The sequence below is a fragment of the Cricetulus griseus genome, chromosome X (assembly GCF_003668045.3).
Source record: "Cricetulus griseus strain 17A/GY chromosome X, alternate assembly CriGri-PICRH-1.0, whole genome shotgun sequence".
Classification (NCBI taxonomy): domain Eukaryota; kingdom Metazoa; phylum Chordata; class Mammalia; order Rodentia; family Cricetidae; genus Cricetulus; species Cricetulus griseus.
In genome coordinates, this window is record NC_048604.1 from 97,665,447 (window position 1) to 97,682,733 (window position 17,287).

Below are 17,287 nucleotides of genomic sequence, written 5' to 3' on the forward strand. Positions count from 1 at the left end.
GAAGGGGTGGGTGTGTGTGCATGATGCTACGTATGTATCTCCTTTCTCTCTTAGCAGTAGGTGAAATGGTTCCTTTGGATTTGTACGCAAGTAAGGCCACACAGGCAACCAAAGAATACACAGAAGCTGTTAAATTCATCATACATATTTACTTAATCTATACAGAATCAAGTAGATAAAATCAGATTCACGTTAGTGAAAAATCTCTACAAAATGTCTTTGAAAAGCAAAACAAGACTGCCTCTTAACAATTCATATCCTCATGAAAGACGTGGGCTGTAAAAATAAAGCAGTGTGTTTAGCACAAACTAGAAGATAATCTGCATCATTTTTTCACAGTTATTTCCATCTACAGTCTGAAAGAGGTAGATTTCTCTGCAACACCTGAGAACTGAATTGTGATAACCAGGTGTGTAATAAAGGCAGTTGCATACATAACTAAAAAATACTGGTCTCAAGACCAGGAAATGTACTTCTACAAGTCTGAGGATGAAATGGCCTGAAATCCAAGACCCAAGTTTTCGCTACATTTTGGGGTCTACTGCCACTATAAATATACATCAAGATTGCACAGTAGTGCACCAAATGCAATAAATGAATTCAACATTTAAACCTTTTCTTGGCCAGCCTAGTAGCATTACAGTGTTCTAGAATATAGGGTGTGCTACAAAGCCACAACACTGGGCTGGTGAGGTGATCACTTAGGGGAGGGTATCCTTCTCTGAGGTCCCATTTGTTTTTATTCACAGGGTAATGGGAGGAAGGATTCTGAATGCATCCCAGACAGAATCCCTGTCCTCCAAACATCTAGCTAAGAATGCATACAAGCCAAAAGCAGCAGGCTAAGACTGTTAATCACATTGCTTTATAAAGCCCTTGAAAATATGCAACAGCTCCAAGATTTACAATCTTCCACACAGGACAAGCACCACAAAAAGAATGTGGCAGGCTACACACGTGGCTTAATAAAATGTTAAGAGCTGTGTATCCAGCAGACTTATGAAATGTGATCATTAGTAATAATTTCAAAGTAGATTATATCTCTGATATATTTTCACGAGAAATGACCCAGTATTTCTAGTAGCTGAAGGTGGGAGAATATTTATAAGATGCTATTGGAAGGTATTGTTTTTTTTTTTGTTTCTGACACACAGTAATAAGATTACAATCTACTTCATGAATTTCTTTTTCTCCACTGTCTGACCCCTTGAATAACATGACCAATGGTGAAAGTTTAGAAAGACAGTGTTTTCTATCCTTTGGTCGATTTTCAACTGTTTGAACCCGGTTTAGAATGTCACAGGAGTGTACAAATAAAACTGAGCAAAGAGAAATGGAGTTTATTCAGTCCAGTATGCAATTCAACAAGTGTCAGTCTGAGAGTTTGCTCAATAGAATGTGGTGTCTCAGTAATTTTTTAAAAATTAATTTATAAAGTAGCTGAGCCACATTCAATATTGAGAAAACAAAAAGAACATATTCTGTTGCTTACTTTTGAAATTCCCCAAAATTTAAAGTGTAGAAACGTTAATAATACTGATTTATTTGTTGTTTTAAGTGACAGCATCAAAGAAAGGAGAAATGGACCAGAAAGCATAAGTTAGAGGTCTTTTTGACTAATCTGCCAAGTCTTTCCAAGATAAAAATGCTGGTTCCAGTGTTTTCACTTTGGAAATTATGTTCAGTTAGTGCTAATTTGTAATTTAAATTCTCTTTCAGGAAACAAAATAACTGGCGTTCTTTGCTGATGGAACTTACCCAGGGCCTCTTACATGATAGGCAAGTGCTTACCACAGCTCCTGGTGAGAGTCTTAGAGCAAATGAACAACCAACTTTCATATAGGCAAAATGTAGGGGGTGAAAAAGCTTTTAATATAAGCTTCTTATGAATTCTTCTAAACTCACAAAGTACTGCAAGGAAGAGCAGTTTTCAAAGAAGAGTCAGCTTTTTTGGGAACATAAACTACCACCATCCACTACAGTGATTATCAGGTAGTTCAAATTAATTTCACATGTGGTACATTTTATCCAAAAGCCAGCACAGTATGACTGTTTTTAGTCACAGAAACATTAAGTCCGTTCATCCAATACTTTGCCTATTTTGTTCACAAATAACATTTGAACTTCAAGGTTATGTGGTCATCTCAATTTGTCAAGTAAATCAAGAGAAGCTAATTTGAATGAAAAATGCTAAGCTTGTTTCTGACCTGTCCCCCCATTCCCCTTTATTTAAATAGGCTCTTGGTATTTTCCAACCAAACATCAAATACCAAATATCTTGGTATTTTCCTTTGACTAATATTAATGGGCCAAGATGCTTAAATTAAAATTGTTTTCACATCAAGGAACCATCATGAGAACATAGTACCTCTAATGGCCCTGTCTTGATGATATTTTAATTAGGAAAATTAGGTGCAAGGAGCAGGGAGAGGACAAAGCAATGAAGACATGCACTCCAACAAAGGGGGGAAATGAGGCAGATGTGCAACATAGTTGATAGATTAAAACTATTTCAAACTGCTGAGCAGCCTCCTGTACCACATAAGTCCAGTAGTTCTAAGAAAATACAGATATGGTAGAAAAAGTAAGAAAATTTTCACCACAAAACCAATAGTTACTACTAACAGAGGAAGTTATACACAAAATATATCTCTCAATACAGTGATCACATTTCACCCTAGTCAACTGACTCAATGCCTTTCGCAGAACCTGAAGATGAGGGCTTTTGTGTAGCACTTCTTCTCTCACTCACTGACTTGGCCTTGGCCCTAGCCTCCAAGTGCATGCCCAGGGCTCTTCTTGAAGTGTTCATCTCCTTCAACGAATCCAGGGCAGCACAGGGCTGCATCGCAGGTGACACCAAGTCCCCATCTGCTGCTTTGATAGAGACTTGCTCTTTCAGGACTTCCACCTTCTCGTTGAGCTCATTTCTCTCTGTCTGGAGAGCCCTGCACAGCTTCTCTAACCGTTCCAGTTTTATTTGAAAGGCCTTGTACTCTTTATCACGGACAGTTTTCTGTTGTGTTTTTTTTTTTAATGAAAAACAAAACCAGTCGACAGTTTCATAACCTCATTAAATACAAATCAGTTATTGTTTGTAAACAAAAAAAAAATAGCTGAGCTGAACCACACTGGAAACTACCTGTTACTGTCTATTATACATGTTTAGTTTCTTCAGAAACCTAACATTCAAGTTAGCACACCTTGACTACCTATGCGTCTTAAGTGTAGGAATGCTATTTAACACAATGGTTTAAATTCTGTTTCTTAAAAATAGATTAAATTACCTTAACTTGATAAAAAAATTTCACATTAACTTACAGAAATTGGAAGTTAGTTGTCAAAAACTTGCAAAACTAAGCTTACTTAGAACAACAATTTTTTATTTAGTTTTTTAACACCGGGTTTCTCTACGTGTAGCTCTAGCTGTCATTCTGTAGACCAGGCTAGCCTCGAACTGCCTGCCTCTGCCTCCTGAGTGCTGGGATAAAGGCAGGTGCCATCACCTGGCCAAATAAGATTCTTATGCATATGTACTCCATTGTGCAGCGCTGTCAAACTTATGAAGATGTGTAGTGACTGCAAGCAATATACTTTCCCTTGTAACATGTCCCAAAAAGTACTTTTTTTCAGATAGAAAGCTACTGGGGGTGTTTTCTGCCATTCATACTAGGAAGTCCAATGAATGAGCTTCCCTAGGCCTGGATTCAATGCATCAGGAACCTCTCAGTTGGTTTTGTTTCTATCTAAAGACAAAGTCTCGCCATGTAGCCTCAAATTCATAGAAATTATCCTGTCTCTGCCTCCTGAGTGCTATTAAGGTGTACACCACCAAGCCCAGCCTCCTTTTAGATTCTTGCAGTTGCTTGACCTAACTCAGACCTAGTGAGTCAGCACTGCTGGCTGGGTTCTAGCAATCCTGGTGTCTTACAGGAAGAATTGTTACAGATTCAAGTTTGAGAAAACATTGTATTAGAAGATGCTTGACCCTTCACCACTATCCAGCTACCAGGAAAGGCATCAGTCTATTCAGTAACTGTCATACTCTATGTATAACTAACAACACATCCCAACCTCAGGAAACCATCTTACCTCCTCAGCCATCTGCAGAAGTGCTTTATTATTGTTTTCCCATTTGGTGCGCCATATCATTGTCTCCTTTTCCAGTTTTTTAATTTTCTTTGTCATCTGTGAAAGGATATAATTACAAATTTAAAATGCTAAATTAACAGTTAAAAATTTCTTCATATGTGTGACTATTTTGACTGCATGTATGTATGTATGTGCAAAGCATATGTGCCTGGTGCTCTCAGGAGGTGAGAAGGCGGCAACAGATATCCTGGAACTGGAGTTTTGAATGGTTGTGAGCCACCGTTGTGGATGCTGGGAACTGAACTCCATCCAGTCCTCTGCAAGAACAAGTAAGCTTCTAAGCCATCTCTCTAGCCCTTAAATTCCATTTCTTATTCTACTGGCTGTCTACTGGCTTTAATATTGCTCCCTTCTCTGTCACTGTATTTGTCTCACTGAGCTGTCAACTTTGCCTTCAAAGACTAAAAATTGATGGGCTACTACAAGGTCCAATCATTTGAGAACTAAAAGTGGGACTCTTAACTTCACAACTCATACAACTTCTACCTTGAATTTTGATAAAGAGAATAAAGTAGGCCCAAAAGAATCAAGGGAACATTTTTTAATTGTGAGTGTCTGTGGGGGTGGTTCTCACTATGTAACTTGTTATGACCAGGCTGGCATCAAATTCAGAGATCTGCTTGGGCCTCTGGATTTTAGGATTAAAGGCATGTAATATCATGCCTGGGCAAAGTAACATCCTTAAACCTCTGCTACAAGAACTAAATTTTTAGAAGTTGGGAATGAGATTTATCTATGCCTATCAATTAGTCACATTCAATATTTTTTTGTTCACTGAGTTCGTATCAGCCACAATTCAAGTCAGGACACTGAGCCAGGTGCTGTTAGGGGAAACAACAGAGCAGACCATGACTTCTACTGGTGGCTAACACAAACTAGGACAAAGGTGATGGAAAGAGCTCATGGAAGAACTGAGTTGAGTACTGACCCCCAGTGATCTGTATTTTTCCATCCCACAGGATCTTCCTACAAGGATAGCAAATTTGGGGAATCCCTGTCTTGAACTGTGTTCTACTTCAACAGTGAGCATGTGCTGGAATTCAGCTAATACTTACTGTGCCTAACAGTTACCCCTCGATCGGATTATCAACTCAAAGGACTGGTAGGCAGAACAAATCTGCTGCTCATTGAATTCTCTAGATTACTAGGTCTAAAAATACTTCAAGGCGGTAATATGAGCACTATTTAGCTCATGGTAATGGAGCACATGTTTAATGAGCCAAACACTATCTGAAATTGGTGGGTCTTTTTTATTTCCTTTAAAGGGACAGAAGGCCAGTAAGACGGTGTTTTCCACCAATCCTGATGGACTGGTTTGATCCCTGGAACCTACATGTGTAAGGAGAGAGTCTACTCACAGAAGTAGTTCTCTGACTTCCACACGTGTGTGACTGTACATGTCTCTACACATACAAAGTAAATGGGGGGGCACAAAGATTTATATTTTTTATGTGTATATCTATGTGCGTGGCTGTGGGTGCCCATGCAGGCCAGAAGAGGGCTTTGGATTTCCACGAAATGGAATTACAGGTATTAATGATTGACTTGACATGGGTGCTGAGAAACTGGAATGAGTCCTCTTGAGAAGTGGCAGACACTATTAACCACTGAGCCATCTCCCAGCTATATAGGGTTATTTTTAAATGTGTATATTCATGTTTCTGGGGTGTATTTGCACATGAGCAAAATGTCCAGACAGCAGAATGGGGCATCAGGTCACTTGGGAGTTACAGATGGTTGTGAGCCACCCAATATAGGTGCCTCTGGAACAGCAACCAACGCTCTAATGCAATGGAGACATTGACCCAGAGCATGCATTCTTGGTTATGTAAGATGGATTAAACACTGTTCAAATTTCTGCACTATATGGTGTGTAGCTATAGTCCCAGTTATCTGGCCTGGGAGGCTGAGAATTGAGGCCAGGAGAAGTGCTTGAGTCCTAGAGTTCAAGACCCGCCTGGGCATCTCATTGAAACTCCTAAAAAAGACAGGGTGTCCCTTCAAATTATGCCAGTCTGGTCTACAAAATGCTTTTTAGTGCAGGCAAGAAAAGGAATTTTTTGAAAGGATTAGAAAGAAGCCTATTAAGTGATTGAAAAGGCCTATTTCTAATGAAATTAGCCAGAAGTTGCTGGTGCAAGACTTTAATCCCAGCCCTTGGTATGCAGAGGCAGGTGGATCTCTTGAGTTAAAGGCTATCCTGGTCTAGAGAGCAAATTCCAGGAGAGCTAGAGCTACACAAAGAAAGCCTGTCTCAAAAACAACAAAAACAAAAATAATTTACAGTAACTAAGTAAGAATTCTGAAATTATAACGATAGCTATTTGGGGGCACACTAAAGAATAAAATGACTAACTATAGACCTGTATTTGGAAAGATAGATAAAATACAGTATCATAACGTAAAATCATTCTAAGTAGTAATAAAAAACTCTTAAGATCCCTTTTATATTTTAGTCCACTAAAAATTATACAAATACCTTTTCCATTTCTTGCCTGAAGGTTGTAAAAAGTTCATTGCTTTTTGCCATAGTTGTCTGGAATTCTTCAAACTTATCCATATAAAGAGAAAGCTACAGAACAAAATAAAAAGTGAGTTATTCTGAGTTCCAGGTAAGCAATTCAATCTCATAAACATATGGTATTTTGTTTTAAATGGTGGAAGAGTAAACACCCAAACACATAGCAGACAGATGGCTAAAATTCTAGTAACTCACAGAGATCTAGTACTTGGGAATCCTATTGCTGTTAACACATTTAAAATGCAGGAACATTAACATTAATTAACCCATTAGTTAAAACTCAGAAATTTCACATACCTGCAAATGTTTTGAAACCCCCCCCACACACACACACACACGCGCGCACACACACGAAAACTAAAAGACCATTTTTCTCCAAAGTTCTTAACTTAGTATTAAGGATAGGTCCTGAGTGCAGGCAGAAAAGTAGTTGGGGATAGTGAGATGATTAAGGAAAGAACAAAAACTAAGAAACACCAATTTTGGAAGAGATGACATAGAGTCAAAAGAAAAGAAAAGCTTCAAGTTCCAGGAGGAAACCTTCAGAGATGTCTAATATCTTTATAAGGAGACAAGTCCAGGGGAAGAGGGTCTTCTCCTTCCAAGATCATGAAATACACATAAGAGGGAAAGACTGGAAAGGTGCTTGCTGTTCTTGCAGAGGACCTGTGCTTTGGTTCCCAGTGCCTGCATGGAGGCTCACAACTATCCACAATTCCCTCTTCTGATTCTGCACCAGGCACATACCTATACATAAGCAAAGCATTCATGCACATATGATTTTTAATCTTACAAAGTAGAGGGGGCATTTGGGGATATAGCTTAGCAATAGAGTGCTTGTTTAGCATGTACAAGGTCCAGTAATGAACCAAATAAGGGAGAAGAGAGAGGAATATATACAGTTCATTAGAACCCCCCCCAAAAAAACACCATGTAATCAGTGAAGAGGGGGATATTATAGACAACATCATCTAACAAAATGTGGGAGGTTGAGGTAATGATGGAAGGCAGCCCACCCACAATTTAGGTCTAGGTGGGTGTGCCATATGGGAAGCACTTGGAGCAGGTGCTACTGGTGGGGGAAGCAGCAGCAAAGTTCACCAGGCTAGATGTGATCACTGGGAGACAGGCAATACGAAGTACCTGCAGAAAAGTGTAGGAAAAGAACAGAAACTACAGCAGAAGGCCAAGGATTGAGCAAAAGCCAGTGTTCTAGCCTAACAATGCACCTGAGGCTGACAGCCTGAAGTCAGGGACAACAGTGGTGCTCGAGTAAAGAGCACTTTCAGTGCTTGCAAATTAGACACTCCAGTAGTTTCAATGAAGCTTGTTCTAACTGAAGATAGGACATCCAAAGGAAGGCTGTCTCTTTTGAGACAGTGTTGGCCCACAGTAGTACATAGATGGCAACTACCATTACACTTGAACTTATGAAATGAAACAAATAAGATCATCTCTTGGAAAGGATAGTAATGTTCAGTAACAGAAAAAGAAGTCACAGCAAAGGAAACAATAAGATGGCACAGGTCACAGCTTATCAACATCTGTAAAACATGGACTTTATACCTTATCCACATTGATTCTCCATGTATAGAAGTGACAAGTAATGGATTTGAATTACCTACCAGCCTTATAGCATGATCATAACCTATGGTGAAAGTTCCACAGACTTCTGATAAATACCTGCTAAAATTTGCACTCTTTAGGCTAGCTTTGCTGGTTGGTGGGGGCACACACCCTTAATCCCAGCACTTGGGTGGCAGAGGCAAGAGGATCTCTGAGTTTGAGGCCAGCCTAGTCTATAGCCAGAGCTACAACAGAGAAACCCTGTCTCAAAAATAAAAGGATAGCTTTGTAAGAAGTTAATATAACCAATACTCTATCCCCCAAAAATAGTATCGAAAAGAGGTGCTTATAAAGTTTCATGCCAGGCTTTAGTAAATTAGTATATTTAGACTCTTATTTTAAAGAGCCTTACAATAAACGTGAAAAGGCTAAAAGGGGGTACAAGCACCCAATTACTTCTATTAAGACAGAAATCTGTCTTGTACCTTCTCAAGTAAAGAGATGGATGGACACCTACAGAGTTTGGAATGAAAAGTGAAGGGAAGATTTGGGTAAAAGCATTTCACAGAACTGCAAGTGGAACTATAGTTACAAGCAGCTTTAAAACAGTTTAGGTGCTAAATTGACACAAAATTACAAAGAGTTAAGGAATGTGAAATTTTATAACATTCTTTAAATCTGGAAGCTTACTAGCTTCCCTTAGGAGGAAATGAGCCATTTTGGTAGATAACTAATTATCCCAGTTGGACTGACATTTAAGGAGTGGGAGCCTACTAAGACATAGGCCTTTTAATACTAAAACTAGGAACACTCAAATTTGGATGATCACCCTAAATGAAAAGAGACTTCTTCCTTAGCCATGGTCAGCTCTTGCTGGGAACAAGCAAAATCACCTTAGAGGAGATTCAAGGTATGTTCAATGAATCATCTTTCTTACAAATTCTGCTATCCCCAACTATCAAGTTACCTGCTGTTTTAGTTGTACTTCTTGCTGTTTCATTTGTTCATATTTGTGCCTGGATTCTGTTGCTTCTTTTAGTAACTAGAAAACAGAAACATTCTTGCAAAAGCACTAACAGTAATTACAAATGTGAATATGTCAAATGTTATGCCACATCCTTCTACTCACTATCTTAGCAAGAATGATAACCCTACAGATGGAATACCTTCTTTCCAACAGTTGCCATTTATGTTCACTTTCCATCATTATGCTTAACAATGCTTATGGAAGTGGAAAGACATCTTTTACTGCTTAAATAGAAAAAGGTTCTATGGAGACCTAAAACAATTTTAAAAACTTAGGGTTTAAGGGTAATATTTGAAGTGAAAATAATCACATGTCTAGTATTAGCAGAAAACATAGCTAAGTACTTCAAACATGGCTGAGAAAGCTACTCCCTGAGGAGCAAGATAAGACTGGGTAAAGGGGTATGGAGAAAAACAATGAAATTAGAGACCAGGTTTCTGAATATTCAAAACAAAACAAAAAAACTGGTGGGGGACTGGAGAGGATGCTTCAGTTGATAGTGCTTGCCCTTACACATGCACACAATGCTCAGCACTTCATAAACTGGGTGTGGTGGTATAAGAGAAACTCAGGGTTATCTTCCAGCTAGGACTGCAATATGAGACCCCAACTCAACAAAATCACAAAAAAGTTACACCAATGAACATAAATCATTTTCCCTAGTGTCAACTTGTTCAAAACAAACCCAGGTGGTACATATCTTAATCCTAGCATTCAAGAGACAGAGGCAAGTGGATCTCAGAACATGAGTAAGTAGCTAAAAGCCTACCTTACCCCATGGATGACATTAAATGTTTTAAAATACTGGCAATACCTTCTTTTTTTTCTTAAGGAACAGGACTTACAAACTCTCTCTCTCTCTGATGTTTTTCATCAGCTTCTTTTATCAGCTGTGTCGTTTGCTGAAGTTTGGCATCCACAAGCTGTTGTTGCAATTCCTTGTGTTTGAATACTTTATCAATGTGCTATGAAAAAAAGAATTCCTTCCATCACTTCACGAAGAGAGGAACACAATGGAGAGGAAATAAAAGATGTTACAGCCCTATTTGCCCTGCTTTCCTACTAGGTCTTTCTGTCCCTACACCTACAATAGTGTTTGACACCACCTGCAAGAACACTACTGCCCTGTTGGAGCTAGGCACCAACACCACAAGCTTTGAAATTCTTTTTTTCAATTTTTATTATTTTAATAAATTTTATTTAAATTAGAAACAATCTTATTTTACATATATATCAATCCCAGTTCCCTCTCCCTAAGCTTTGAAATTCTTATTTTTGCTGTGTACTGAGAAAGTCAAACAAGACGAGATCAAACTAATAAATCCACACATACACACATTTTTTCTGCCCATTCCTTTTTTTTCTACCCATTAAATTTTTCTAAATTCCTCATTTGAAGGCAGCATGATAAGTCAAAGCCAAGCTAAGGCAAACTTATCAACTATGTAAATTTCTGTCCCGGTAAATCTCAATGCCAGTATCTAATATGAATATAACCATACCCAGTTTGCTGAGTCAAATCATATAAGGTACTTGGTGCCTTACCAGACACTGGGAAAAGGTTGTATTTCCAAATAAAACTGGTAAGTGGCTAACTATATACAGTGAAGCCATCAAAACATGCCACCTTGGAACTACAGAATTAGGATTCTTCCTGTTACGGTATGATATGTGACAGGGAGAATGCTAGTGGGTAATGACATAGCCTAGGTATTAACATGGCAGATTTTTATTTATGAATTTGAACAAACACCCATTAAACAATAAAACTAAAAGAATTATCTTAAGAAAATTAGGGCCAGGCCTGGTCTGGAAGCGCACACCTTTGATCCCAGTAGGAGGATCTTTGTGAATTTGAGGTCAGCCTAGTCTATATAGCAAGCTCCAGGACAGCCAGGGTTACAGAGAAAACCAAAAGAAAAGTTGGGGCTTTAATAATTTAATAATAAAATTTAAACCTGTATGACAACAAAACCACAAAACTTTATTTAATAAGCTCTTCAATAATAAAACAAGCCAAGGAAATCTGTATTTTGGAGATGAGACATCAGAAGTTTACAGAAGTAAACTTTATTTAGATCTCAATTCAGACTTTTTAATGACAGGAAAGTAGAAGTGGTTAAGAGCTCTTGCTGCTCTTCTTGCTGTTGCTCTTGCAGGACCCAAGTTTGTTTTCCAGTATCTATGGTGGACAGCTCACAAATACCTGTAATTCCAGCTCCAGGGAATCCAATACCCTCTTCTGACCTCTTGGGGGCACTCCCACACACATAAATTTTAAAAAGACAAGCAGATGTTAACTTCACTTTTTAGGTGTGAAAATGATATGATCAAAAAAGAACTTTCTGAGTTGTATAGTAAATATCTACGATTTTAAAAACTACATTTTTGGCCTCTGTATGTGCACAGACATGTGCAAACAGAACATCCATACACACAAAGTAATTAATTTTTTTATAATTATTTTTTTTAATGAGTTCAAGCCATAGGAGCTAAGGACATGGCTCAGCAATTAATTCTAAGTACTGCTCTGAGTTTGGTTACCAGCACCCACCTTGAGCAGCTCACAGTCACCTAAAATTTAAATTCCAAGGGATCCAATCCTCTGTGGCCACTGCACTTGTGTGCACAAACCCACATCCAGACAGACAAACACATAATTAAAAATAGACTTTTGAAAACTCAAAAACTATTCAAGGCCAAACTATAATCTTAGAACTTGGCAAAGATGCTATCTGCCATGAGTTCTGGGCCACAGACAAAGACCATATCTAAAACAAAAAACACCCCTGGGGTGTAAGTTAAGTGATAAAACATACTTAGCAAGCACAAGGTCCCTGGGATTGATCCCAGCAGTAAAAGAGAAATTAAAAATAGGCTTGTGGGTAACTAGTTTAGTAGCAGAAAGTCCTCATAGTATGGCCAAGGCCCTGGATTTGACCACTAGCACTGCAAAACCCTAAATAAAAAGGAAATTGGCCTGGGAGGTTCAAACAGGAGGATCTACTTAAGCCCATGAATTGGAAGCCACCCAGGGCAACAGGCAAAACCTAATCTCAAGAGGAAAAAACATCGAAAACAAAACTAACCCTGAAACACTGATGTAATGAAATGATTATAGATATTGTATAGATTATCACAAATGTCTTGCGATGCAGGGTATTCCAGAGCCAAAAATTCATTATTAGTCCAGATAAGAAAATCTGTGAAAAATGCCATCTTCTAGTATTACATAGATCTAGACTTGACAAGACTCCTAGAGATTGTCTCACCTATTCATGCAGATGGATTCTCAATTAATCCTTCTGGTTATGCAGTGGTTTGATCCTTTCCCTAGTAATAAGTCCACCTTCGCTACACATGAACAATTCTAAAATACCCTGCAGCAGAGAAGTTATCACTAATAGTGAGAAGCTGCGGAAAGCAATAGAATGATATTACCTCTTCCCTCAGTGCATACTGCTCAATGAGCTTCTTCAGCTTTTCTCCCAGTTCGATGTTCTCCTGTCGGAGTTTGGCATTATGTATGTCATGTTGTTCCAACTGGGCTTGGATTTCATTCAGAGTAATCTGGAAATGTGCTGTTGCTTCTTTACGTCGTTCTTCTTCCTCTCGTGCCTGCTGCAGATTTTCCTCCTTGGTACCCAAAAGAATTTCTGTTAATAATAGACCCATGTACAAAATGCTCAAAGAAGCTGCTGTGGCCAGGCCTGTCATCACAGCTATTTGGGGTTGAGAAGAAAATTCCAAGTTCAAAGCCTGCCTGGGCTTAAAGAGTGAGTTAATGAACAGTTTGGGCAACTTAGTGAGACCCTGTCTCAAACAAAACTAGAGGGTAGGGAAAATGTTTCAGCCGGTTAAGTGCTTGCTGCCCAAGCCTAAGGACCTGAGTTCAAATCTCCAGCACCCACATAGAAACTAAGGCATGGCAGGCAGCCTGTGCCTATAATCCCAATTCTGGGGGGATTCCACATGCGCACTCACACTACTACCCCCAACACACAAATGGACACACACACACACACACACACACACACACACACACACACATACAAAAAAAAAAGTAAAGAAGGTTGGAAATGTAGCTTGATTAAAAAAAGTGTTTGCCTAGCATGTGGAGAGAGAAAAAAAGCTGTTGTGACTGCCCTGAAACATTGCTTCTAAAGTAAAGTTTTTTCTCCCTTAGGATCAGAAAGCTTATTTAAAAGCATACTTCAATTGGGGCAATGGTGGTACACACCTTTAATCCCAACACTTGAGAAGTAGAGCCTGAGTTCGAGGCTAGCCTGTTCTACAGTGCAAGTTCCAGGGCAGCCAGAGCTGCTACACAGAGAACCCCTGTCTCAAAAAATAAACAAAGAAAAAACCAAACCAAAAAGCAAACAAGAAAAAACATACTTTTTCTTTTCCTTTAGAGTGTTGAGATATACAAAGAGTCTCAGTTACATCAATTAAGGGTGATATTGGCTGTCTACTGGAACAGGCTTCTTGATAACCACACAAGGAATTAGCTTAGATCAGTCTGAGCAAACAACCCCTCTTTCAGTTTACTTTCTAGGTCATACCTCTTACTCAAGAGACCAATAAATAGCATCCTTATTTTAAAAAGCTTACCTTCAGGTGTATTTTATTAGTCCATTTAAAATGACTAGTTATAAAGGAAAGATAGCTCATAACATTTTATTTGGGGGTAGTGGAAATAAGTAGGATTGAAACAAGGGCCTTGAGCATACTAGGCAATTGCTCTACCAGTAGGCTATATCCCCAGTCCAATTTTTATTTTTCATTTTGAAACAAGATCTCATTAAGTTGCCCAGGCTGGCCCTGAACTTGCAATATTCCTGTCTCAGTCTTCTTCATAGCTGTGACCACAGGCATGCACTATTAGCCCAGGTACCATCTACTTTAAGATCTTATTATAAAGGTTCAGGGCTGGAGAGATAGCTCAGTGGTTCTTGTTCTTACAGAGGACCTTGGTTTAATTCCCAGCACCCACATGGTGGCTCATAACCACCCTAACTCCCAGTTCAGGGTAATTCTCATTTCTGATGCCTGCTTCTGACCTCTACAGCCACCAAGCTAGGTACCGGTGCACAGGTATACATACACGCAGGAAAAAATCTCAACACATAAGTCTTTGAAAGTAAATTAATAAATACAAAGGATCAGAAGTAAAGAAGGGACTGAAGATATGGCTCAGGATTAAGAGCACTTATTGCTATTCCACAGAGCCCAAGTTCAGTGCCCAGCATCTGTATCAGGTGGCTCACATCAACCTGTAACTCCAGGATATTCAGATTCTCACTGTGAGCATGTGTGCCCCCCCCAATAAAATCTTAAAAGGAAACAAATATTAACTCCTATCTGGTGAAAAATCCATGTCCTAAGTGCTGTTGTATCTAGGTTCCTGGCATATCGTTGAGAGATGGGGCATTTGCTCAAGAGTTTCAGCTCAAAAATCTTACCCTGCCAGGCGGTGGTACCACATACCTTTAATCCCAGCACTTGGGAGGCAGAGGCAGGTAGATCTCTGTGAGTTCAAGACCAGCCTGTTCTACGGAGCGAATTCCAAGACAGGCTCCAAAAGCCACAGAGAAACCCTGTCTCAAAAAAATCCTATCCTATTGCATACAAGGACAAGCCAGCTACAATGTTAAGAGGTGCATTGTTTTCATGGCTCTTCTCTTTTCCATCTTCCTCCATGCATACCAATTCATCTTTGGGTATCTGCTCACTCTTCCTGTATAATCTGCCAAGATCTAAGTGCTACTGCCAAAAGTACTCAGCAACCAAGAGCTGGGAGTCGGCTAGGGAACTTAGGCAGTTCAGCCCTGACATCCATCCACCTTAGTGCTCAGCTTAGTGCTCCTTTCTCACAATACTGATTCTAAACTTAACCAGTTTTTCCTTTCATGCCAGCTACTTTAAGTGCTGCAGAAAACTGGCAACTCTAAACTTCCTAATCCATGCCTTGGGGGCGGGGGAAGGGTGGAGAGATAAATCAGTGGTTAAGAGCACTACTGCTCTTGCAGGGGACCATGCTCAGTTTCCAGCACCCAGCAGATAGTGGCTCATAATTGTCAGTAACTTACTTCAGTTTCGGGAGATCCAACCAACGCACTCTTCTGGCCTTTTCTAGCACTAGACATGCATATGGCACACAGATACACATGCAAGCAAAACACCACACACATAATAGAAAATCTTTTTAAAAGAGTAGGAGTTGAAATGTTTACTTATTCCCTATGACCAAATAAGGAATTCCTTTTTTGAGCAGGAAACCCAAATTTAATACAGTGTTATTATATCAGTCTCACATTATATTGCCTCATAGCATCAGCCCAAGCAAACCAGAGTCAATAACTTGTCTCTAAGTTAGGCACAGATTTCAAGTTTTGAATAGACACAAGGTGACCTCTTGTAAAATCAATTGAGAACATCACTTCTGTAAAACAGAAAAACAATAAATCAACTAACCTTTAAGGTTTTATTGTGACGCTGAAGTTCCCTGCAAAGAGATTCCAGTTTGCTTCTTGCCAAGATGGCCTTGCTGTGTTCACTCTGCAGGTGAACTTTCTCTTTCACGATCTGGGCTTGCTTCTTCTGCAGAATCTTCATTTGTTTCTGAACATTTCTGCTCTCCTCCAGCTAAAATTAGCAAGCACTTTACATTCAGGAAGCATATTAAAAGCCTTCCCCCCAGTACCCCAGTGAATGCTAGAAGAATCAGTTGTCAGCTATGCAATTTTTTTAGACTCACTATGTAGCCCAGGCTGGCCTACAGTCCTCAATCCTCCTGCCTCAACCTGAGATCTGGCATTAGGCATGTGCCACCAAACCCAGCTAAGAGCTGTGGCTGGAGGGATGGCTAGGCAGTTAGGAGCACTTACTGATCTTCCAGGAGACAGTTCAGATCCCAGCACCCACATTAGGCGGCTCACAGTTGCCTATAACTCCAGCTTCAAAGCATCCAACATCTTCTTCTGACCTCCACAAGCACCCACATACATACAAATAATATTTTAAGTTTTTTTTCTTCAAGACCGGGTTTCTCTGTAACTTTGGAGGCTGTCCTGAAACTTGCTCTATAGACCAGGTTGGCTTCAAACTCACAAAGATCTGCCTGCCTCTGCCTCTCAAGTGCTGGGATCAAAGGCATGCGCCACCACCGCCAGGTAACATTTCAGGTCTTAAAAAAAATAAAGGTTTTTCCCCAGCCGGAAGGTCCTGGAAAAATGTGAACATAAGGAACATTTCATTCAATGAAAATGAATAACAGCCCCATCCTGTAATCCCAGCATTCAGAATGCAGAGGCAGGATAATTGCCATGACTTCAAGGCCCACCTAGTGGTACTATAATGAGTACCAGCTCAGCCTGGGCTATGAGCCCCTGCCTTTAAATACAAAACAAAACAAGTCAACTCTAGGGCTGAAGAGATGGTTTAGCAGTTAAGAGTGCTTGCTGCTTCTTTCAAAGAGGACATAAGTTCAGTTCCACAGGCTGGTGGTGGCACACACCTTTAATCCCAGCACTCGGGAGGCAGAAACAGGTGGATCTCTAAGTTTGAGGCCAGCCTGGTCTACTTCGTGATTTCCAAGACAGCCTCCAAAGCTACAGAGAAACCCTGTCTCAAAAGAGAGAGCGAGTGTGTGTTCAGTTCCAAGCTTAGTCAGTAACTCCAGCTCTAGGAGACCTGATACCTCTTCAGGCCCCCTCAGATAATGCATTCATATGCACCTCCATAGTGTGTGCATGTGCATGTAAAAATACCGGGAGCTTAAGTTATAGCTCATTGGAAGAGCACTTGCCTCCCTCATGTAACACTTGGGGCAGGATTCCATCCCTAGAACCAGCAAAGGGGGGCAATACTGCATCATATAATTTTATTCAAATAGTTTCATGCTATATGACACTACTAACCTCTCTCTGTTCTAGTTGTAAGGAAGGTGAACAATTTAGTGTGGATGGAAGAAATGACCTTAATCTTTGTTCAGCCCTTTAGATATACTTTACCTTCAG

At 39.7% G+C, this 17,287-nt stretch overlaps 1 protein-coding gene across 5 annotated transcripts in view; it reads right to left on the bottom strand.

The window, feature by feature from the left end:
- Window positions 1-129: 129 nt before the first annotated feature.
- The window catches only part of Txlng (taxilin gamma), a 53,186-nt gene continuing 36,028 nt past the window's right edge, over window positions 130-17,287 (bottom strand). For 2 of the 5 annotated variants that reach the window (XM_027432763.2, XM_027432764.2), the window contains exons 4-10: window positions 15,744-15,914; window positions 12,708-12,902; window positions 10,112-10,231; window positions 9,207-9,281; window positions 6,632-6,724; window positions 4,093-4,188; window positions 130-3,016 (exon numbers count right to left, since the gene is read on the bottom strand). In XM_027432763.2, coding sequence (XP_027288564.1) covers window positions 2,678-3,016; window positions 4,093-4,188; window positions 6,632-6,724; window positions 9,207-9,281; window positions 10,112-10,231; window positions 12,708-12,902; window positions 15,744-15,914 — 1,089 coding nt within the window. In that variant the 3' untranslated portion in view covers window positions 130-2,677. Of the gene's footprint in view, window positions 3,017-4,092; window positions 4,189-6,631; window positions 6,725-9,206; window positions 9,282-10,111; window positions 10,232-11,229; window positions 11,537-12,707; window positions 12,903-15,743; window positions 15,915-17,287 lie in introns of those variants that run through there. The other 3 variants (XM_035449699.1, XM_035449698.1, XM_027432765.1) reach the window with 3 other exon arrangements.